This window comes from Prionailurus bengalensis, chromosome D4, assembly GCF_016509475.1.
Source record: "Prionailurus bengalensis isolate Pbe53 chromosome D4, Fcat_Pben_1.1_paternal_pri, whole genome shotgun sequence".
Classification (NCBI taxonomy): Eukaryota; Metazoa; Chordata; class Mammalia; order Carnivora; family Felidae; genus Prionailurus; species Prionailurus bengalensis.
This window is the reverse complement of record NC_057359.1, coordinates 40,007,601-40,032,756: the sequence shown is the minus strand read 5'-3', so window position 1 is coordinate 40,032,756 and position 25,156 is coordinate 40,007,601. Positions and strand designations below refer to the sequence as shown.

The window sequence follows — 25,156 nt, the reverse complement described above, 5'->3', positions numbered from 1 at the left end:
CTGTGAGATCATGACCTGAGCCAAAATCAAGAGTTGGACACTCAACTGAATGAATCTCTGAGGTGCCCCCCAGAGCTTAAATATTAATGTGTATTTTTTTAAGTTTATTTATTTACTTTGAAAGAGACAGAGAGAGCTAGGTGGGGGGGGGGGACAGAGAGAGGGAGAGAGAATACCAAACAGGTTCCACACTGCCAACGTGGAGCCCATTGTGGGGCTCAGACCCACAACTGTGAGACCATGACCTGAGCCAAAATCTAGAATCGGATGCTTGACCAACTGAGCCACCCAGGCTCCCCAAATATTAATATATTTTTTTAAAACAAATGATCACAACAGGCATTTATTCCTTTTGTAACACCTCTGTTTTTGCAGAAAATATATTAAAAAAAAAAACCACATCTACACTCAGCTGGTTATAATGTTGAGGATTTCTTACATGGCTTCAAGTATTTTTACTTTTCCTTGTCTGCCATTGACCGTCCCTCCCACTGGCCATCCTCATTATAGGAGTTTCTCCCCCCAAAAGGCCATGATCATGATTTGACCCGCCCACCTCCTACCCCAGTGCATAACTCTGAGGTTGTTGTCCGCACTTTTTAGGAGAAGGGAATGACTGTATCTTTTGGAAATTGTTGTTGCTTCTTTTGTTTATAAAGTAATTGTTTATTATAAAGAATTCATGAGCTACAGAAAGGGACAAAAAAAAAAAATCCTTCACAATCATACCACTCAAAGATAACTAATTTTATGAGGCACCTGGGTGGCTCAGTCAGTTGAGTGTCTGACTCTTGATTTCCACTCAGGTCGTGATCCCAGGGTCGTGGGATGGAGCCCTGCATCAGGCTCCATGCTGAGCGGGGAGCCTGCTTAGGACTCTTTCTCTCTCCCTCTGCCCCTCCCCCGCTTGTGCACTTTTTCTCTGAAGGATACTGCATTTCCTGTCAAGCATATTGCCTGTATCCACTCTTCCTTATGTTACAAAAATTTCCTAATGTTATTAGATCTTTCTCGAAAACATAATTTTTAAAGGTTGAATAGCACTCAGTGACAGGTAGAGATGGTTTATAAATCTTCTGTTGGACTTCTGTTTTGTGGATTTTCAAAATTGCTACTAAAAATTATACTTTAGTGAATATATACACACATTTTTGTATAAATCTAATCATTTCTACAGGACATACTCAAGAAAGTGAAAGTTTTGGATCAAAGTATATGTACATTTTTAATATATACCTATGCCAAATTTCTCTACAGAAAATTTTCACTAATTTGCACCACTACCCGCAAAATACAAAAATGACTATTTCCCCAAGTAGTTACCAACATGATGTATGATTATTTTTTGAAGAATGTTTAATGTTTATTTATTTTTGAGAGAGAGACAGAGAGAGACAGAGACAGAGTGCGAGCGGGGGAAGAGCAGAGAGAGACAAAGACACAGAATCCGAAGCAGACTCCAGCTTTCTGAAGGTGCCAGCACAGAGCCCGACCTGGGGCTCAAACCCACAAACTGTGACATCACGACCTGAGCTGAAGTCGGAGGCTTAACCAACTGAGCTACCCCGGTGCCCCTGATTATTTTTGTTAATAATAAAAAAAAAAAAACCTTGCCAACCTGAGAGGAAAAAAAAATACTTGATTGTTACAAAACTCCATGTAGAAATACACCATGAAGCATGGTATTTCCCCCACCCAATTAAAAAAAATGTTTTGGGGTGCCTGCGTGGCTCAGTCAGTTAAGCGTCCAACTTCAGCTCAGGTCACGATCTCGCGGTCCGTGAGTTTGAGCCCCACGTCGGGCTCTGGGCTGGTGGCTCAGAGCCTGGAGCCTGCTTCTGATTCTGTGTCTCCCTCTCTCTCTGTCCCTCCCCCATTCGTGCTCTGTCTCTCTCTGTCTCAAAAATAAATAAACGTTAAAAAAAATTTTTTTTAAATGTTTAAAACAGGTTTGTACAAGTAAATGCTTACCGAATTTTGCCTATGTCTGTATGAACATATACGTGAACACAAATGGTATTACAGTCATCTCTTATTCTGCAACTTACTGGTTTTTTGTTTGTTTACCAGTTGACACTAAGTTGTGGAAATTGCTTATTATCAGTTCCTTCTACCTCTGTTTTTTAAAATAGCTGAATGATAGCTTATTATATCATACTGAACACAAAATAGAGAGTCTTGTCACGGCATTTATTCTTTACTTTGCTAGGGTGAACGAAGATTTACAATAGTATCCTTTTTGGGTAAGTGAAGTTGATAATTCACTGGCTAGGAGATCGTGTTCCTGTACCTGTTGTTTGGTATCAGTGGTGAACTGTGCTAATTGCTTCGAACTTGCTCCTTCCCTAACCTACAACGGTTGTTTGCAAGAGGGTCCGAGCTTCATTCCATACCTGAAGGAGTGTTTGAACCTATCCACCTCTTTCACTCGTAGGTCATTGCCCCTTCGCTATCTTCCTAAATGGAGTCTACCTGTTCAGTTGCCTGGTTCTCGTCCTCAGTGGAACAAATATGCAAATGCCTATAAGTAAGCACCTTTCAGAGTGCCTGCGTGGCTCAGTCAGTGAAGCGTCTGGCTTTGGCTCAGGTCACAGTGTCACAGTTCATGAGTTCAAGCCCTGCGTCGGGCTCTGTGCTGACAGCTCAGAGCCTGGAGCCTGCTTCAGATTCTGTATCTCCCTCTCTCTGACCCTCCCCTGCTCGCACTCTGTGTGTCTCTCTCAAAAATAAATAAACATTAATAATAACAATCACCTTTCATTTTTTTCTAAGTATTTCTAGTTTTCACACCACATTTTTTGCCATTTGAACAAAGATGTGCCCCCCAAAAATGTTCAGTGCATTCGTGATGCATATCCTTATGTGTATCTTTATAACCTTATTTCTGTATATCGCCAAGTGCTGGGAAAATCCAAAATTCCTCCTGTGGAGCTAACTTTACGTTTGCAATTCTCAGGTCAATTTTCATGTATTCAGTCAACAAATATTCCTTGAGCTGCTGTCATGGTTCAGGCACTGTGCCAGGTGCAGGGAATGCAGGGGGTGCGGGTACGGGTGGAGACATAACGTCTGCCATCAGGGAGCTTATGTCTTTTTTTTTTTTTTTTTTTTTTTTTTTTTAATTTTTTTTTTCAACGTTTATTTATTTTTGGGACAGAGAGAGACAGAGCATGAACTGGGGAGGGGCAGAGAGAGAGGGAGACACAGAATCAGAAACAGGCTCCAGGCTCTGAGCCATCAGCCCAGAGCCTGACGCGGGGCTCGAACTCACGGACCGCGAGATCATGACCTGGCTGAAGTCGGACGCTTAACCGACTGCGCCACCCAGGCGCCCCTGGGAGCTTATGTCCTAATAGGAGAGTCAGACAATGGACAATTCACAAAGCTGAGTCAAAGTTTATAATGGAAAGTTAGCCTCTGCTCCAGGCACTATGATATTTACTGAGGATATTGTGAACAAGCCAGCCTTTAGCAGAAATGAACAAATGAGGAGGATAAATCATCTGAAATTTGGGGTAGATTATCATTGTTGACTATTAAGATCCTATGTTGCTTGGAGATGAGAAAGCTTTGTCTAAAAGCGTATGTAATTATTGACTATCCAGGTTGACCAGTTGGACAAAACAGCCCCCCATATCACACACTTGTACTCCCCTTCTCAAGTGGGGCTCCTGAAAAATGGCTGTTATGGGATTTACCTCACTTCCCATGTGTTGAAGGCAACAGACCCTGACACTGATGACGATCTGATCATCTTTAAAATTCTACGAGGCCCCCAACACGGACATCTGGAGGACACAACAACAGGTACTGCCTTCCCTGATCCTTGTAATCGCTCCTCTTAAAATACCCAGTAGCTGGCAACGCGAGAGAGTAATTTAATTACGTGTCGGCCCATTTGGTAAACACTCCCCAGGGCTTACTGATAGATGCAGTTTGTAAATCAATATCGGTGCTAAAGAGGGTTTGAGGCTGAGCTTCCCTAAATTCATCTTGAGTGGGAGAACCAAGTACTGATATGCAGCTGTTTATTGTTTATAATTCTTTATATCAGCCAGATTGTAATATAGTCAGAGGAACACAGAGTGTCAGGACCAAATTCATATCTGTGAGTAATATTTTTTAATCGGGAGTTCTAAATGATATCAGTTCACGAAACAAAGAAGTAAAATTGGGAGGGGGTAGGATGGTTTCTCCAGGATTGTATATTATTTTGCTTCATGAAGACAATGATCAAAATGTGTCACTAAAAATAATGGCACAGAATTTGAGATTTTATTGCTGTATCTTCCTACTCTCCCCTATTTTTTGTATTTTCTTTAAGACAATATTTCTGAGCCAAAGTAAAATTTAAAGCCTAATATAATTTTATTGCATATGAGTTTTAAGATACTTGCCGTAATGTTCATTTCTTTAAAAATGTATACTTTGGCTGTTTTTAAAGCTGTGCTTAAAATGGGCATACAATTTATCAACTTTTATTTAACGTTTTGTTTGAATCCCTGTGAAATGTACTCATTTCTTTTTTATAGGTGAATTTATCCACGAGAAATTTATCCAAAAGGACTTAAACAGTAAGACCATTCTTTACATCCTAAACCCATCTTTGGAAGTTAATTCAGATATCCTGGAATTTCAAATCATGGACCCCACAGGGAACTCTGCCGCTCCTCAAATGTAAATTATTTTGCTTGTTCAGTGGTCCTGTATATAATGTCCAGAATGTATCTGATTATGAATGTGAAATATTCTTCTTCAAACAAAATATGAAGATCAATGGACAGGCCATTTTAGAAGCCCACAGAATTTATTTTGGAGAAAGAATTTTCTTTCTCATGGGTGATAATAGGAAAGCCAGTAGTCTTACAGAATATGAGAATATTAGAAATTTAAGTTATATAGTGCTGGCTCATTCATGTGACTCATGTAAATGCTTACACTTCTACACACACACACACACACACACACACACACACACACAGAAGTTTCTGTCTTGACAATTCACTGACATTCAGGACTGAGTTTGCAGGCTCATGTACAAATCGTGCAGCAAGAGGTCACTCTAGGACTGTGTTAGTAACCAGAATCTTCTAAAATACCTACAGCAGGAAGAATGGGGTAGTCAGGAAGTGTTAGCAAAACGTCTCTTCCCTTCCAAAGAAACGAAAAATCCAAATGATTACTTGTGACTGCATCTTTAAGCTAATAAACCTATCGCAGGTAAGATGAAGACAGCGTAAAGGGGAAAATAGACAAGTAGTGACGCTTAGAAACGTACAGAACGTACAACCATCAGAGTAACAAATCCTCACAATTACAAGATGAGTGACTATTGTAATATTTCTGACGGGGCCCCTGTTCTAAACTTCTCTTGAGTGTAGACCTTGAATAGCTTACCAGCTAGCAGAAAATCACAGAAAGGTTAATTATAGTCCAATTCTCCTTGTGCTGTGTTTTTCTTTTGAATTTTGACACTCTTCCCAGTCACCTTACAGAAAAGTCGCTTATTTATCCTAGTTTCTGTATTTGCTGCCATCTAATCAAACTACATGACTAAGCTGGTATAGCCCCCTTATGGGCTTTTTATGTCAGAATATAGACAGAGAGAAAACAAATTCGCATCTCTGGTTTCCATTCTTACTTTTTCTGACCCTGGATTGTAGTTCCAATTGTTGCCAGCAGAGGTCTCTATAGTCATTGTTAGAAAAACGCATTCCCTTAACAAAATTCATTCCCAGAGTCCCACCTGCATGGCCCTGATATAAAGTACCTGCCCAGATTTACAACCTTCCCAGATTTTTATTGAGTGGCTATTATATGCCAGGTTCACAGTAGCAGAAGCTGGGAAATAGGCATGAAGAAGGAAAACGTGGGCCCTGACATGAAAATATAATCATGAGGTTATAAACTTCAAATGGATGACCACCACCCATTAAACTGATCTTGTCCGAAAGAAACAATTCCTTGGCATTACCATCCTTATAGGAAATATATTACCTAATTGCAATTTCAGACAAATGTCTTCTAATTCTCAAGAAAATGAAAAAAAAAAAAAAACCCTGTTCCAAAATCATTAATAAATTGATTACATTTGCTTTTATTAAAAAAAAATATTTATTTACTTAAGTACTCTATACACCCAACATGGAGCTTAAACTCAAGACCCTGAGATCAAGAGTCACACGTTCTTCTGGCTGAATCAGCCAGGGGCTCCTATATTTGCTTTTTATTTTATTTTTATTTTCTTTATTTTTTAAAGCACACACTTTTTAAAAATTTATTATTATTATTTTTTAATGTTTATTTTTGAGGGGTGGGGGAGGGGCAGAGACAGAGAGAGACACAGAATCCGAAGCAGGCTCCAGGCTCTGAGCTGTTGGCACACAGCTCGAAGCGGGGCTCGAACTCAGGCCACCCCAGCGCCCTGCCTGCTTTTTAATAGTATGACTAAAGAACAGGAGTATTGATCAGACTTGCTGTTGACCGAATGCTGACCCCTATTCCTCCACCTGTCAGCATAGCATGGCTGACGATTTTTTTTTTCTCCCAAAGTGGTGCTAGATTGATATTGTTTCAACTACGCGCCCTTTTCATTCCTCAAGGTTACTAAGGACACTGCTTTTGAAGATGATTTGTGTTTTAAAATAATTCTCAAATTCATAGGAGAATCACAGAAGAATTTATAATCTTAATCGAGGCTATTTTAGATAGATTCCTGCTTCTGTGATATGTTTTCATGTACCTTGCTGAAGATATTTCTATTTCAGCTTGAAATGATGGGAACCAGTGGAACAAGATGATATAAAATGTGCCTACCAAGGGTGAACCCAGAAGTAATTTTGATTTGCTTTTGACACATATCACATTGCTTTCTTTAGAGTGGTAGGGAGGGTAGAAATTACTGTGAATTTATGTTCATAATTTGTGAATGGCATAGCTGTCCCTTACCTCATTTGGAAGTAGATGTTTTTGGAACAAGAAGCATATTATTCCAGTAAGAAACAATTTTGTGAGTAGTTATCTGTCTTTCCAAAGCAGCCTGCAAGAACATAGTTACATGTACAATGTATGTTATAGGCATTTGCAATACAGTTGTTTTCTGCTCTATTCCCTTACTCTTCATTTTAACGTCACAACCACCTAGGAGTTAGGTACCATCATAATCCAGAATCAATAGGTGTGAAAACTAAAGCACATTGATGGGAGGTGACTTTTCAAAGCTCATGTAACTAATTAGTGAAGGAGCTGGGATTCAGACCCAGGAAGAATGCTCTAGAGTCCATGGTTTCCTTCATTGTACTAAAGAACTTCTGGCCCACTCTTTAATTTTTCTTTAACATTTATTCATTTTTGAAAGACAGAACGCAGGCAGGGGAGGGGCAGAGAGAGAAGGGGACACAGAATCGGAAGCAGGCTCCAGGCTCTGAGCCATCACCCCAGAGCCCGACACGGGGCTCGAACTCGCAGACCGCAAGATCGTGACCTGAGCTGAAGTCGGACGCTTAACCGACTGAGCCACCCAGGCGCCCCTTCCCCACTCTTAACAAGTCTGCTAAACTGGTCTATTGGGAAAGGAGCAGCAAATTTGTCTTCCTTCTTTTCTCTAGTCATTGGCCACCCAGGCAACAAGAAGGAAGTAATACTTACTCGTTAAGGACTTTAAGTTTTAGCTTTTTTTTTTAAAATAAATTACAGCTATCAATATTAATGTGCAGTCCATGTCCAACCCAATGGGAATTACGATATAGATAACAAACAATAAGGCACCACACTTGGAGCCAAAGAACAAAACAACAGGGCTTGAGCTTTGGCTATGCCATTGACCTAGGTGATCGTGCAAGCCTTAGTTATCTCATCTGTCAAATGAGGGCCAATACCACGATTTATTTAGAGAAACAAATGAGATAAAGCATGTGAGAGCATCTTGCATCTTTAAAGTCCTTGACAAATGTGACTTGCAGTGGTGATTGCTGTTGTTCATTCATATGAGTACGAGATTGATTGTTTGAAGAAGTATCATGATTCACAAAGTAAACAGTCAATATGCTTATGAATGACTAAGCTAAGTCTTGTGTAATTTCGTGTTCTTGTTTGGCTGAGACAGGATTAATAGATTAATATTCCATGCATTTGGAGGGGGTGAAAACCTTCTGTAATAAAGCTAAAGGGACCACCGGTGCAATCTGGAGCAGAAAGGAGGCTCTTTTACAAAAACCAAGAAGGACCCATGTTCAGTGGGATTGTTCAGGATCTTGACTGCTATTGCAACATTTCTATAGAATATCAATAATGAAGGGTCATTAGATATTCCATTAGAAAAGGTGTTAGGATGGGGCGCCTGGGTGGCTCAGGCAGTTAAGCGCCTGACTCGGTTTCAGCTCAGGTCACGGTCTCATGGTCTTTGGGATCAGCTCCGCATTGAGCCCCACATAGGACTCTGGACTGACAGAGTGGAGCCTGCTTGGGATTCTTTCCCTCCCTCTCTCTCTGCCTCTCCCCTGCTTGCATGCACATGCTTGCTCTAAATAAATAAATAAAATAAATAAGTAAATAAACAAACTTAAAAAAAATAAGGTGAAAATGCAATTTAAAAAAAGGCATTAGGAAGTCTTGATCAAGTTGTGGCTAGCTGGCTAGCTAGTTTATATGCTGTTTAACTGCATCACAACCTAGAATTGCGGAGATGCTTGTATGGAGTGGGAGTCTCCAAACAGGGAAATATTATACAGCATATCTCCACTTGATTTGACTATAGAACTACCACCACCCCACCCCAGAATAGCTCACGGAACAAATTTCACATGGGATACAATTGGGAGACATTTTATCGTAAATAGCAATCATTTCATAACACTAAAACCCATGGAAATTTGCATAAAGATTTCGATTTGGCTAAGTGCCTAAATTTCAGGCACAGTGCTAGGTGCTTTCCCATATGTTGTCTAATTTAATCTGCAAAATACAGTCCTCTGAGGGTGATAAGGAAATTAGGCTCCACGCATTTAAGTAATTGGCCACAAGTCGCTAAATGAATGAGCGGCAGAGCTGAAAGTGAACTCTGACCTCACGACCTCAAAGTGAGTGCCCATCTCATTGGCTCGTGCCTTGGCATGACTCACACGTCATACCTGTCTTCTAGCCCTGCCCCAATCTCAGGATGGTCTGCAGAGCTCCCAAGCTCAGCTAACAAGGTCTCGCTCTGTTCCTCAAAAACACCCTTGCAGCCCACAGGTGCAGCCAACTTCTGACCGAGGCAGTTTCTTAACACATCTTCTACATTGACCTCTTTCATGGGGGGAAAAAAAAGTGAACTTAAAAAGAAAAGTTGACCCAGGCTGAAGTTCTGCATAACTCTGGGCTGCTTCTCCAGCTGCTGCATGATTCCAAGGACGGATTCTTCTTCTCCCTCTGGCTACCCTTATTCATTCTTGGCTTCAAAAGAGAAAGGACAAAGAGATCAAACCGAAAAAGAATTTCTAACAGGCGCACCCTGCAACGTTTTAGCAACTTTTATGAAACACCTTGTGGGGGAAGAGGTTGAAACTATGTGCTAGGTAAAGATTTCACATTATACCTGCAAGCCAGGAGTTAAAGTATTTGCCTCCCGGTAGATCTAAGAACGCGCAGAGGAAGGGAAGGGAAAAAAATGGCACTTATTAAGCACCCACTGTGTACAGGTGCTTTATACATACTAATGAATTTTAATTTTCATCGTTTCACAGGAGTATCATTCTCCTGCTTTTAAACGGATTACAAATGGAGGCCTAGAGAGACTAGGTAACTGACCATAATCACACACTAATAAGTGGTTGCAAGATGTGTCTGACTCCGAAGCACTGGTTTAGGGTACTCACTATCCTGCCTCCTGGCTAAACACCGTTTTCCCATTACCACGAGAGAAAGACAGCATCAGAAACACAGGTGTTCATAGCATTAGATTATGGAGATTAATAGCATCCTCTTTGAATTGATAAGCCTTAGAACACTTGGAAAAATATTTTTTAACCTTTCAGTTTTCTTAAGTCATATGCTACTTGATTATAAATGAAGAGCTACTCGTAAGAATAATTTACTCACAATTTTCGCTTCTGTAAAACCTTTCACTGAGAAACTCAAAATACTTAATGAGTATCCATTAAGGCCCTTTGAAGTACAGACTCATCATTATTTACTTTGGGAAGTGAGGAAACTGAGGCATAGAGCAGCTAAGTACCTTTTTCCCACACTCTTGTTAACCTAGATTAATGTCCCAGATCCCAAACTGGGGTTTTAATCCCAAGTGGTTCTTGCAGTTCATTGTTCCTTCATGTAAATGAGTCAAGCAGCCGCAAAATATCAGAAAATATACATATATTTTTACTTTACTGCAACACTATCGAGAATTTGGGTAAGATAATTCTTTGCCATGGACTAGGGGAGAGCTGCGGGCAGGCAGGGCGTCCTGTGTATTGTAGGATGTTTACAGCATCCTTGGTCTCTACCCACTAAACACCACCATCACCCCCTTCCCAGTCGTGACAATCAAAGCTGCCTCCAGACATTGCCAAATGTTGAGAATCATGCACATACCTTAGAAATACCGTAGATGTGTGTTAAGCAATCATTCTTTATGATAGAATGTTCTTTTATCAACGCTATCTTTCTCAATACTCTTATAAAATGCAAGAATAGCTAAAGAATCCAGAGTAAGGGCCAGAAAGAACATGTGAGGATCATCTATCCTAGATTTTTTTTTCAAATTTTATGATTTAGCATCAGTTAATAGGGCTGGGGAGAAAAAAGGTTTCAGGGGTCAACTTGGCCTGGGAAACAGTGGGTAAAAAAATTCCTTCCTTCACTTAACAAATATCTATTGAGCACTTACTATTTTCTGGTCATTCTCCAGGGGACTTGGGACTGTATCAGTGAACCCGAGGCCTCTGTTTACTTAGGCACATACTAAACAAATATGTTCATATCTAAACAAATTAGGTAGTATGGCCTGTATGATACTACTTTGGAAAATGACTACTTTGGAAAATTGGTCAGGATAAAGGGGATCATAGATGCCAGACTTTGGGGATGGATTGACTTTAAACTGGGTGTTTAATCTCAATTTTCAAGAGTCTCTTAAACTGAGGGTTGATGGGGGGTGGGAGGGAGGGGTTGGGATGAACACTGGGTGTTGCATGGAAACCAATTTGACAATAAATTTCACATTAAAAAAAATAAAATAAAATGCTAACTATCTGAAAAAAAATAAATTGGGTGCCTAAATGGCTTTTCATACCAAAAATTAGGGGAAAATCAACAAAAATGTTATCTGAGAATCAACTATGTGAGATCTATAATTAAAAGTATAGTATATCTAATACTATTATTTAATACTATTACTTATAAATTATGTCCTATACATCATTAAATCAGTATTATACTACACACACACACACACACACACACACACACATCCCTCTTCCCTCTGGAGAGGCCATTGTTAAGATATTTATAACCATATCACTGCTTACATGTGTATGTAAAATATAACAAGGCAATATGTAAATTTAAAGTATGTGCCAAAGTAAAACAATAAGAAGAGGCTTAAGAATGGAGATGGGAACCTAAACAAAGCAAGACAGCTGTCTCATGCTGCACTTCAAGATCCTGCTGTGCACGGTAGAGGGACCAGAAGCCTCATGATTTATAATCTGGTTTAATCTCTACTGTTGCATCCTAGGTCTTCCACTCACAGTAGTGGTTGTTGGAAATTCAAATTCAGTTTCCACGTTATATCAAATTTCTTATTGTGATAAGTACCCCACAATCACTGAGGGGAGTGTTTCTCAACTGAGGATGATTTACCCCTAAGGGACATTTGGAAATTTCTGGAAACAGTTTTGATTGGAGGGGCCGATGTGACTGCATCTAGCAGGCAGAGGTCAGGGATGATTCTAACCATCGTACAATGCACAGAACAACCTCAGTTACTATCAGGTCCCAATGTCAATGGTCTCCAAGTTGAGAAACCATGACCTAGGGAATTAAGGAATTCTCACTTCTTGCTAACTGACTTGAAATGATTGCCATATGGTCTCACATAAAGTGAGTCCATAAACTTCATTTCTGACCTTAGATTGAGCTTTGCCCAATGGCAATAGGAGAAGGAAGGGATCGTTAAAATGTGAAGATCTGACCCAACTCTTGTCTAGAGAACACCTACACATCCAGAGCTTTCCAAATTTCTCTCGTGGGCTCCTGCATCTGGTTATCTACATGATGCCCAGCATACAGCTATGTGGCTTCTCACAGGGAGAATTCCTAAGTGATTGACTGCGTCTCTTTTCTTTTAGGTGTTTGTGTAGAATTTAAGCAAGTCTCAGCAATAGAAAGATCTTCAAAGTCAGTACTGCAAAAACCAAACACATTCAAAACATGTGTTGCACATATCCTGTAGGTATGCATGTGCTTTGTGATTTAAATATTTTTCTGGAAGGCATATAGCGTGGCTTACATTTCATGGCTTTTCAATGGGTCTTTATTATTTATAGTGAGGAAAATAAAACTAGAACAGTGTGTGATGACAACGTTATCCTGTAAGCAGTATGCAACTTTCTAATCGTGCATCAGGGAAATGTGCACACTTTCCCAAACACCAAAGCCCTTCGTGCATTGAAGCTGAACAGCACTCTTTGTGGTCCCTTTATGGATCTAGATCAGCAATCAAAATTACATTTAGCTTTAGGCTTTGAGGTCGCCTGGATCTGCAGAGTGACGTTGATGAATTTTTGCTTGTCGTGGTTCATATTAGCAGTAGATGGATTCTCTGAAGATTGGACGTTGAAACTCATTTAAACCTTATTGAGACTTAGCTGAAATTCATTGTATTTATCTATTTCACTCATTCCCATTGCTTTTCTTCCCTTCCTGTTTCATCTTTCTGTCCTTTCCTTCAATCCATCTTGTTGATTTTCCCCCCTTCTCATTTAGCGGGGTCCTTAAGGATTCTTGGCAATATGTGATTTTTATGGCATTTGTCATATTCTTGTCACTTGTTATCTTCTGGTTCTTTTATTTTTATTTTTTTAACGTAATTTATTGTCAAATTGGTTTCCATACAACACCCAAGGCTCATCCCAACAAGTGCCCTCCTCAATGCCCATCACCCACTTTTCCCTCTCCCCACCCCCCAATCTTGTGATTCTTTAAGCATAGCCATTTATTTCTTTACTTCTTGACTGTTCCATGCCAGATTTGAAATCAGTTACATCAAAAACCCATGAAGATCCCAAATATTTCTAATATGAGGATTCTGTTTTCACGTCAAAATTTTATGAAGACCAGCAAGCCAGTGACAATAAATTTATGTACTGACTGAATAAACATGTATGTTCATATAGATTTATGAACCTCTCCCATAATTCCATGCTCCCACACTACCTTGTCCCACTGGCCCCTTGTCCTTGGAGTAAGAGACAGTGCTATTGAATTTATCTTGCTGGTTCACTTAGAGTATGTAACTGTGACACATGATTGGTGCAAAGACATGAAGAGGTTATGAGGGGATACACTTACTCTTTAATATGAATGGTCCCCAGGAAAGCCTGAAGAACTCTGTGGAATTTGGAGACTCCATGCCCTACATGGTGGCACCCAGGATTTCTAGTTCTGCAGGAAAAAATTGTAAAAAAAAAAAAATACATTTAGAAATCTAGAATAAAGAGCCTACATCTAGTTGGAAGATTGAGAATACAGTAAGGCAAGCACTGAGGGTTTTGAAAATGTATAATGAAAGGGAAAAGAAAGAAACAAAAGTAATGAAGTGTGTTAAATGATGATAGTGAAGATTGCTTGTGTCTTATATGGCTGAAGGTTGCAGGGGTGCAAAAGGTAAGAACACGTTTGGAGAGAAATGTTTAGGTAACCAACTTCACATCTTCTCACCTCAAAAAGGGAAATGTAGGGATAAAATTGTATTCCTCTGCTTGAGCTCAAGCAACAGGAGTCATGAAGGACTTCAACTGGGAAGAAGAGTGGTACAGAAGGAATGGAACATTTGGCTTCAGATGTAGGCTGGAGATTTCAACTCTGCCATCTATTAGCTTTGTCGTAGCTTTTTGCCTTTAAGCTGATTATTTAACCTCTCTTAAGCTTGGTTTTCTTTTCTGAAAAAAAGAAAAAAAGAAAAGAAAAAAATTCTCTATGTATTATGAGGTGTAAAGTAGACAGCTCCCATCCAATGTTGCGATCACTAAATCTCTTGTGGGAAAAAGACCACCCCTGGTTATCAGGTTTATTCAGTTGCATCCAAGCTACATGTCAGTCCTTTTATATGCACAGAAGAAGGAATAGATAGTGGTTATAAAACCCATGCACATTGTAATTCCTGGGCACATCCTGAAAGATAACAGGTTATTAAACTGAACCTAAGTTCAGAGATATGCATCTGGAGCAGTTCTTGATGTACTAATGAGGGCCAAAAAATAAGAGAGAAGATTTCCTATCAGTGGCCTTTCCTGGAAAAAAAAAAAAAGAAAGAAAGAAAAAAAGAATGTCTCCTTGAACTTCACAACTGCTGGTTTATTTCCCTTCAGAGCACTCAGGGTTGAGTCCCTTTCTTGTCATTAATAACTGGGGGACCTCTGACAGCTTCTTAACCTTAGTTTCTGCATTTGTAAAATAGAATTCTAACATTTACTCTTTCTGCCTCATGGCATTTGTTGTAAGCATCAGATGAGATTGTTAGTGAAATTTCTTTTTGAACTAAAAGGTATCAAGTAAGTGTAAGGAATTTTTAACACTGTTATACGTTGATGAACCACGTCTGTCACCATGAGAGGAACCTCCCACCATGAGTTCCGTCTCCTACCAATCAGAAGATCCCTACTGGCATTTACTATGCATTTTTAAAAATTATTTTCTCTTTTCTTTTCCTTTCATGCACAGCTTGGAACTGAAGTGGTCTCATATTGAATGGTCACAGGCGGAATATGAGGTCTGTGAGACTGTGGGCATATTATCCTTAGAAATTACCAGAAGGGGATATTCCATGGACTCAGCCTTCGTGAGTGTAAAGGTAACAAGTCTAAAATATAAACTTCCAGGCTAAAACTTGGGTTGGTGGTTGGTGCCTTTCATGATTTTCTTAAAGAGAAAACCAGAGTAACCAAGGAGATTTCAAATTGCAGGATTGCCACGTTTATTTTGGAGATTCTACATCAAACATCTCCTTGTCCTTCCACCTTTTATCTAACTTCATTAGCTCCTGGATAAGGAATTTCTAACTCACTTTTAATTTTTAAATCTGGTTACTAAGACCTGAAGTTTGATTTTATAGGGAGATGGATCCAACCTAGTGAACCCTGGCCAAGCTCTGCTTTGGAAAAGAAACCCTGCATGTAAGACATTCAATGAGGTCTCCAGACCACATTTCAGCCCCCAAATGGCTTTCTCTTAGTATGCACCAGGATCGCTTCGTGTGGTCTCAGTGGATGAGGAAAATCAAGGGACAAACTTAAGAGTCACCCAGGTTGGGGCGCCTAGGTGGCTCAGTCAGTTGAGCATCCGACTCTTGATTTCAGTTCAGGTCATGATCCCAAGGTCATGGGATCAAGCCCGCGTTAACCTCCATGCTGAGCCTGGAGCCTGCTTGGAATGTCTCCCTCTCTCCTTCTCTCTCTCTCTCTCTCTCTCTCTCTCTCTCCTCCTGGGCCCTTCTCCTGCACTTTCATGAGCTTTTCTCTCTCAAAAATAAAAAAGAGTCACCCAAGTCAAAATTAAGAGAACATTTATCAATCCAGGCCTCTGAGATATAAAGGATACTCAGTAATCACTTTTAGACTGATTAGTCAACTTGCTATTGCTTTCCATAGACACGGACCATGGAGCACAACCAAAGACGTCTAGAATTGAAGGAATTTTTTTTTTTTTAGGAGTTGCCATCACAATACCACTTCAAGAGAATGGCAGCTTGAAAAGCTTTCACAAACTAACAATGGAAATGAGCTTTGAATACTGCTCCTCAATCTCCTGAAAAGGGCAGTGAGTGATATTAGCTTTTGGGGGAAAAAAAATGGTCATCTCAGTTAAATCTCAATTACAATAATCAATTCAAATCACCCTCAGAACCTTGTGCACCTAAATTCTACCATATCCACATTTGGTATTTATCTTTCCAGATTGTTCACACAAAAAGAAATCTGTCCGAACGGTTTTCTAATAACGCTTTGGTCTTCTACAGACCACACCATATGCTCGAGTCTAGAGTTTTGGGCCATATACCATTCACCTTGCCAGGTAGAAAGAACATATGTGGCGTGACAGGGAACCTTTTGTCTCCCGAAGCTGAATGCACACCGTGAGCCTGCCAGCTGAGTGGCCAGGCCTTCATCAAACACAGCCCTGAGCCTCCAGGGACAGCTCTACCTAGAGCCCAGGTGCTTACTGGCGTCTTGACCAGAAGCAGAGAAAGAGAAAGCGCTCTCCCCTGTGTTGTTTGCGCTGGTTCGAATTGTGCGCCTTCACCGAGATCATTGCTCCGACCACCTTGCCTCAGACCATTCCTTTTCCCACATCGGATTCTGCAAACCCAGTGGTGGTAAATACTAAGTACTTGCGTGTGCACGGATATGTAACTTCCAGCCTATGGTGGATACAGGAGAACGATGGGCTGCCTTTTCGCAACGAAAGGTGGTTCAGGAAGAGCCTTGGCATCGTAGGCCAAGAACAAATGGAAGCCTGGGAGGAAGTACCCTCTTCAGCAAAACGTTTCCGCTGCAGACCCATTAGCAGATCTCGGGGCCTTTGATTACAAATGGAGGTAGGATCTAAAGCCAGAAAAAATGGGAACTTTTAAGTTTGCAATTGTGCACTTGATTTCTTTGTTGGAAAGTGAGGAAATATAGTAACTCCCTTTCTGGGCCATCTTAAATGTCTAAAAGAGTGCAAGGTAACAGCTGCTTGTTGTGCTTACGCAGGGTTCTCATCCGATGACCTTTTTCTTTTTCTTTTTTTTTTTTTTTTAATTTTTTTTTTCAACGTTTTTTATTTATTTTTGGGACAGAGAGAGACAGAGCATGAACGGGGGAGGGGCAGAGAGAGAGGGAGACACAGAATCGGAAACAGGCTCCAGGCTCTGAGCCATCAGCCCAGAGCCCGACACGGGGCTCGAACTCCCGGACCGCGAGATCGTGACCTGGCTGAAGTCGGACGCTTAACCGACTGCGCCACCCAGGCGCCCCTCCGATGACCTTTTTCAAACTCGCCAAGGACACTCTTCTTAACACATATTTCGGCTCCCTCTGGGAGAAGATAAGGTCCTGACTTGAGAGCCCTAAATCCCCTCTGGTTTTAAGCCCTAGGAGTGGGGAACAGGAGATCAGTAAGTAGTCTCTTTAGAGCAATTTTTGTTGTTGTTGTTGTTGTCATTAACAACTTACTTCATGGAGCCTCGAAAACCCTCAGTCCTGCGTGCGGATTGATTTTGCGTGGCTGTTCACCAGGTCTGTCATCCCCGTGGAGCTTTCATTCACTTCTGTGAAGTGAGATGGTTTCACCCAGACAGGAGAATGGACGAGGCCTGTTTCGGTTCAACCTGTCAAAGTCACTCAGTGCCCTGGAGCTCGTAGGGTACCTCACAGCTACTTGTCTGGTGCTACTTCTCCCCGCCCCCCTTCCCTCCCAGGCACTATTTCAAAGCCAGGTTGGGGTAGGAGGAAGGTAAGGTAATAAATGGATACTCGTAACAAAGAGAAAAATATTGTTTAAAGTTTATGTTGCTTTCTCCAAAGACCAAATCGTTTAGAAAGAAGCGAGAAGAAAAAAAGAAAAAAAAGCTTTACTTTCACTTCCGTTGATATTAGTCTAAGAAAAAAGTTAACTTTAAGGAAGATCCATGTAGCCTAGATCTAAAATGGTTGATTAGAATTTTTAAAAAGCCCTTATGTTAAAAACAGACTTAAGAGCATGAATTTAAGGGCACCCGGCTGGCTCAGTCAGTAGAGCATGCGACTCTTGATCCTGGGGTCATGAGTTCAAGCCCCAGGTTGGGCATAGAGCCTCCCTAAAAAAAAAAAAAAAAAAAAAAAAAGGCATGAATTTAATCTGTTATGATACGAGACTAGATGGTTCTCTATTAAAATAATATTTATTTTTCTTAAAAAAGGATGTTTTTTTCCCTCTTAAGGTCAAGCAAGTGTCCGCTACAGTTGGAAAAGACTTCACTCTGACTCCGTCTAAACTGATTCAGTTTGACCCAGGTACATTTCGTGTCTATAGTTTGTTTCCTGTTTTTTGTAAGAATGTGTGGAGATTATGGGGACTTACTTCAGCCCCTGCAAGAGAGATCAGTTTGGCCTTGAGGTTTTGCCCTTCGTGTTTCACTTAATCACAAGTGAATATTCGTTTAAAATGAGAAGAAAACTCATAACGAATACAAAGAAAATATCCAGGCAAATATCCAAAAAATCCAGAAAATCATTAAAAAAATTATTTAGAGTCCTAACCCAAAGCTGAAATAGCCTCATATTGTGATGGAAATTTTCAGAATGTCATATTCACATGAGGCCATTTCTACATGATTTCTCTTGGAATAGGTTGCTTTGAGGAGATTGCGGGGAAGATTCATTAGATAGCACATACTTTGTTTAAATCTGTGGAAAAATTTTGCTAGGTGCAAAAGGGGATATAAAAATATGGTGCCGACTCTTAAAGGCATTCTATCGTGTGGGAAATAGAGCCGTGAAAACAACTCCCTGATAGTACATTGGGACCCAAAGGAGGAGCCATTGTTCTGGTTGAGGGGAATCCTGGAAGACTTCCCAGAGGAGGTGGTATTCTGAGCAAGTAGAAGAAGAAGGAGAAGGGGACTTCAGGGTGAGCTGTGCCTAAAGCACTAAAGCTGGACCAACACCTTCCTTCCCTGGCCTCTGCAGAAGGGGCGGGTAACTCTCCTTCACTGTACCGCATGGTTCTCTCTCTTTCCCTCTCGTCTGGGATGGGCATGCATCACCTGTCCAGGGGCAAATGGAAAGCGCCTTGAGAAGCAGCCAGGGCTCGTGGCTTGGTGCTCTCCTGCAGAGGAGGTGTTCTGCCCTCCGAGAACATTCCACCAAGTCAAGACCCGTGCCATTGTCTTGCCACTGACACATACTGTTTCAAGCAAAGGCAGAACAAAATGGCCTGAATATCATCCCTGCTCCGGAACTGACAACCTTAATAGTAAACATAGAAAAGAAATGCCTTTCTGCAGTTCGCCACAAGTAGCATGATGGTTTGTGACTAGTTTGCTAAGGCTGCCCTTACTAAGTATCACAAACATGGTAACTTAGAAACAGAAATTTATTTTCTCACAGTTCTGGAGGCTATAAGTTCAAGAACAAGTTGTCAGTGGGGTTGATTCCTTCTGGGGGCTGTGAGAGAGAATCTGCCCCATGCCTGTCTTCCACGCTCTGGTGACTTGCTGGTCATTGGCATTCCTTGGCTTCTGCGGAATCCACACCAGTCTCTGCCCTTGTCCCCAACATGGCGTCCTCGTGTATGTGTCTGTGTCCAAATTTCCCCTCTTTATGGGGAAATCAATCACAATGGATTAGAGGCCCACTCTAGTGTGACTTTATCTTGACAGTTACATCTGTAATGAGCTTTTTTCCAAATAAGGTCACATCCTGAAGTACTAGGAATTAGGATTTCAACATACAGATTTTGAGCGACCCAACTCAACCTATAGCAATGAACCTTAAATTTGACATGAAACAACCCAGATGTCGCGTTGGCCTCCTTCCTGTGATATTTAAGTTTGACTTGCGTAAGTTTGTTCTTCAAGTGACCTACTTGGTAGAAGAGCTGCTTCCATTATGTATCTGATGTTTACCCACAGGTGGCCACAGGCTCTTAGGTTCTGGTCAACCCTAAGATGAAAGGATTTGGGGCAATTGCTCTGTGTATTCCCATTTTGTACTTCATGTTAAGGGAGTTCCAGCCTTTCACTAAAAAAAAAAAAAAAAGATTTATTTATTTTGAGAGAGAAAAAAAAGTGTGGGGGCGGGGGGGGGGGCAGGCGGCAGGTGGCAGAGAGGGAGAGAGAGAATCTCAAGCAGACTCCACTCTTGAGCCTGGTATGGGACTTGATCCTACAACTCTGGGATCATGACCTGAGCCAAAATCAAGAATGGGATGCTTAACCCAATGAGCTACCCAGGCACCCCTACAACTTTTCCACTTTCTGAGAGCCAAGAGTCGTTGTTATATGTCATCTTTATTATTTGAGGTCCGTTTGTCTCGAGATCTGGAGTGATTCTGGCTTTTAGTGGAGTTTGAGCAGCCTTGCCGGGTACTCTGTTGCGATTGATAGGAACTAAAAAGTATCACGTTTAGGGGAACCTCTCAGAGGTTCCACTGGATAAGACAAATACTGATTTGTCTAGAAGAGTTTACATGCTTTTGTGAGTAGATACTAGGCTTCTGGAGCATCTAACTGGTCAATTATTTGGGGATTATTTAGACATGTTAAGAAAAAAAATCTTGTAAGTTAGAAAGAAACAATCTTTGCCCGTTCATCGTTTTAGAATTTATTAGCCAGAAATGGTTTCATAAACTGAAGGCTTGCTTTAGAACATTTCAAAGTTCCCTATGTTCACAGGTCCTAGAAATGTTTATATACTCCCATATTGGTTTTTTCTTTAATTTTTTTTAATGTTTATTTATTTTGAGAGAGAGACAGAGTGTGAACAGGGGAAGGACAGAGGGAGAGGGAGACACAGAATCTGAAGCAGGCTCCCGGCTCTGAGCTGTCAGCACAGAGCCTGACGCGGGGCTCGAACCCACGAGCGGTGAGATCACGGCCTGAGCTGAGGTCAGGCGCACAACCGAATGAGCCACCCAGGCTCCCCCACTCCCATATTGTTAATCCTTGCCTCTTCTGGCTCTGGTGTCCCCATCCCCATTCCCCACCCCCATGCCCAAAGCAATCTGCTCGTTTGCTTAAAAACAGCAGCCTCTATGAAGGGCGAAGAAACAGAGTGAAAAATCAAAATTGGTGGGCTATTGGAAGGTTTGAGAATTTTTAGGAGGGGGTGGAGAGAAACGGGGTCATTGTTGAGACTGGTGAGCTATGCCTTGCTGCCATTGTACTGAACCCAAAGCTAATTCTGCTGATTTAGCATTCGGCTATTGTGGCTGATCTTGATTAGAAGTGTAAATACTCTTAAGGAAAAGATTGTTTTCCTTTCAAGTATGTGTTCTTGAAAGGTTTGCTGCTTTCCTGATTGAATGACTAAGTCATTCCTAAGAGTCAAAATGTTTTCCAAAGGAACAGATCTCTAACATGGCATTTACTAAAAAACATTGAGCAAATGTCTTTCCATCGTAAAATCCGCTTTGCAGGCAAGTATCCAGTAATGGCCCTACTCTGTAAAGTGTGTGTCTGCATAAAATGACACCTTTTCTTCAACGCCTTTTGTTTTATGGGAACAGGAGGCCGGTTCAAGCCTTCTGAAATTGCTTATAATCTCAGTGGTTTAACAACTACTTTGCACCTTGAAAATGGGAGAGGAAGGAAAAAGAAAAACCCAGAAAGTTCTTACTTCCAATCTCATTAACCTAGAAAAGTTGGTTCTATGTGCACACCTGGTAGGCATAGAAACAAAATTGAAATGCAAGCAAACCAATCAGAAAGTACTTAAATGAAATTTGGAATAGATTTTCTCTAACCATCTGGTTCTACTCCATAAGGTCATAGAACAATGTTCAGGTTTTTGTGTGGGGGTGGGGGAGGGGGGGAGGTAAAAGGGGTACTATAATGTTTTTAAAACATGATTCTTTTTTTTTTTTTTTTTTTAATTTATTTTTGGGACAGAGAGAGACAGAGCATGAACGGGGGAGGGGCAGAGAGAGAGGGAGACACAGAATCGGAAACAGGCTCCAGGCTCTGAGCCATCAGCCCAGAGCCTGACGCGGGGCTCGAACTCACGGACCGAGAGATCGTGACCTGGCTGAAGTCGGACGCTTAACCGACTGCGCCACCCAGGCGCCCCAAAACATGATTCTTAAAATAAGAGGCAATTGGTCGGGACTTGGAATTCTTTGTTGTTGTTATTGGACTTTTATTTGAATAATGCTTGACTTTTGGGGTTTTGAGAGTCAAAACAGTTCTTTGAATATTAAAATTCTCGGGGCGCCTGGGTGGCGCAGTCGGTTAAGCGTCCGACTTCAGCCAGGTCACGATCTCACAGTCCGTGAGTTCGAGCCCCGCATCAGGCTCTGGGCTGATGGCTCAGAGCCTGGAGCCTGTTTCCGATTCTGTGTCTCCCTCTCTCTCTGCCCCTCCCCCGTTCATGCTCTGTCTCTCTCTGTCCCCAAAATAAATAAACGTTAAATATTAAAATTCTCAGTATTTATATTCTTTCTTCACTGTCTGGTCTCTTATCCCTTCATGCCAGGTTTATTACAACAGCTGCCTCTGTGGTCTCCCCACTTCTAGCCTCTTTGCCCGTCTTCCTGGGCTCCTAAATCTTTTTGCGTAACACTCGGATTCATTTTTCTAAGACATTCGTTTTCAAGGGCCTTCCCTGTTGCCTATGGCTGAAAGTCTGAATGCAGCCACTTGGTGTCCAGGGCTCTCTGCCTTCTGGCTACATCCCGCCGTTGCTGCCCTCCTAGTGCCTGGCGTGACCTCCCTTCCAGCCAGCTAATTTGCTCAGCCTTCCCCGTTCAAGGCCTTTGCTACCTTCCTGCCTTTGCTTGCGCTGTTTTCCCACTTCCTCCCTCCCAAACCTACCAACTCGGGAGCCCACATGCATTTAGTATTTACCATCCATCCTGTATCTTTTGGCCGCTAATCATACATAGCCTTGAACAATGGACTTTTCTGACATTTACATCTTGTCTCCTCAAAGAGATTTTAATCCTTTATGTCAGGGCTTGCCGATGTCGTACCTCTGGTATTCTCCATAGCAGCTAAAGCAAAGGTAAGTACACGATAGAGACAAAAATGTACATTGTGATAGGTTGATTTAATCCGTCCATGAGGTGGGAATTCTATAGTATTTTATGTTAGGTGTTTCAACTTCTGTTTTTGCAAAGATCACGAAAGTAATTGATTTATGAATCAGTTGGTATGGAAAACTGAAATTGGCTGTCAGCTTGGGTTTTTTTTTTTAAATAAAATTATTTCAAATACACTTAATTCTTTCCCCCCTCTAAGGGCAGCCAAGAGTAGGATGGGTGAACAGTTTCCTCTTTCCATTGAATTCTGCTGGGGGATTGAGGAAACTTTGATTAGATCCTTAAATCTGTAGGTGACACGACCTTCAAACAGGTGGCTGTCCTATAGATGGACCAAACGAGAGGCATAAATCTGCAGCAAACCATCTACAGGAAGACAAGAATCCAGATGTTCGGAAGAGAAGGCTAGGAAAAAAAAAAAAGTTTGACTGCTTATATAGATGGGTTTATGGGAATAAGAGTCCTCACGTAGCCAATGAGTAAATGCCACAGAGTCAAGTTTTCAAAACTTAGTCCTGGAAGGTTAAACCATAAATTTGTTATCTTTTTTTCCCCTTAACCTTTAGCCTCCTTTCTCTACTGAACAGTACTTTTTCTTTTGTTAGCTCCTCCCACCATTTTTTCTTCTTTTTTTTTTTATTAAAAAAAATTTTTTTCTAACGTTTATTTATTTATTTTTTTGAGATAGAGAGAGACAGAGCATGAATGGGGGAGGGTCAGAGAGAGAGGGAGACACAGAATCTGAAACAGGCTCCAGGCTCTGAGCTGTCAGCACAGAGCCCGACGCGGGGCTCGATCTCACGGACCGTGAGATCATGACCTGAGCCGAAGTCGGACGCTTAACCGACTGAGCCACCCAGGCGCCCACCATTTTTTCTTCTAAATAAACTAAAGGGGGAGACCCTGTAACCCATGTCATGGAAACTGGTCAGGATTAGACAGTCTCACAAGATTCTTCCCGCTTTCGTATTTCGTGTTTCTGGGGCTCCTTTGCATCCCACCTTAGCGGTGACAGAATGACAGTTCCAAACTGTTTGGGATTAAGTTCACAAAGCTACTGTGAACCGAGCTTGATTGTAACTCCATGAGCAGAGGCAGACAGAGAGGGAAAACAACAACAACAACAACAACAACAACAACAACAACAACATTGGCTCTATTTCTAAAACCCCCAGCCCATAAATACTCTCTAGGAGGATATCAAATACTGAGTATTACATCATTAGAAAAAGCATTTGTGGGCTAGAAGGACCTCAGGAAGCGGAGCAGCCGATAGAGGCAGCTGTCTTCAGAAATCAATCATTTCAAGGGTTCCATGAATAGTGTGAAGTACCATCCAATAATCACTTTTAACTGTCTGTACCAACCTCTTAAGATTTTTGGAACCATTAAGGTTTTAAGATTGCAGTGCTTGTTTATTCCTAAGAAGAGAAGGGGCAGGTCGGGGGCGGGGGGGAGGGGAAATAAGCCTTGGATCTCATCGACTAACCATTTTTTTTGTTGTTGTTGTTCATCCCTTGCCTAACGCGGCTCACTTTTTTTGTTACAGTGTTTGCATTGAAACGGAATCATCATTGTCCAGGAACAAATGTGGTCTTTTAATATTATTTGGGAGAACAGCAGGACCTCAGTGTGTCGGGAGCAGTACAATAGCTCACTCGGGCTACTGCAGCCTCGCTGTAGACATGTTAATTAATATATTTCTCTGACACCTAGGTGATTGAAATAGCAATTAAAGAGTAATTAAAATGTTTACTTCTTGTAGGAATGTCAACTAAGATGTGGAATATAGCAATTACCTATGACGGATTAGAGGAAGATGATGAGGTCTTTGAAGTAATTCTCAACTCCCCTGTGAATGCAGTTCTTGGCATAAAGACAAAAGCGGCAGTGAAAATTTTGGACTCAAAAGGAGGTATTCTTTTGATCCTCATCTCGAAATCAGGAGCGGTCCTGGCGCTCTGGCTGCTGGCTTTCAACAGCCAGTGTGCCTGATAACGCCTTCAAATCAGAATGCTTAATTTCTTGTCAAGAAAGCAACCTCAGTCGTGTTGCAGGCCCTTTATTCTGCTTTCTGCTTCATGTGGTTTTCGTCCCGCTAAGAACTCTCGTTTGAGAAAGGCAACAAGTCAGTGCCGTAGTTGTTGTTGTTTTTTTTTTTTTTTTTCTCCTACCCGTTTGT

General features: G+C 41.3%; 1 protein-coding gene across 8 annotated transcripts in view; it reads left to right on the top strand.

Annotated features, from left to right (window-relative positions):
- The window catches only part of FREM1 (FRAS1 related extracellular matrix 1), a 166,185-nt gene that overhangs the window by 122,682 nt on the left and 18,347 nt on the right, over positions 1 to 25,156 (top strand). For 7 of the 8 annotated variants that reach the window (XM_043566605.1, XM_043566603.1, XM_043566602.1 and 4 more), the window contains 5 exons: positions 3,606 to 3,807; positions 4,533 to 4,677; positions 14,920 to 15,049; positions 18,158 to 18,230; positions 24,740 to 24,889. In XM_043566605.1, coding sequence (XP_043422540.1) covers positions 3,606 to 3,807; positions 4,533 to 4,677; positions 14,920 to 15,049; positions 18,158 to 18,230; positions 24,740 to 24,889 — 700 coding nt within the window. Of the gene's footprint in view, positions 1 to 3,605; positions 3,808 to 4,532; positions 4,678 to 14,919; positions 15,050 to 18,157; positions 18,231 to 24,739; positions 24,890 to 25,156 lie in introns of those variants that run through there. The other variant, XM_043566606.1, reaches the window with a different exon arrangement.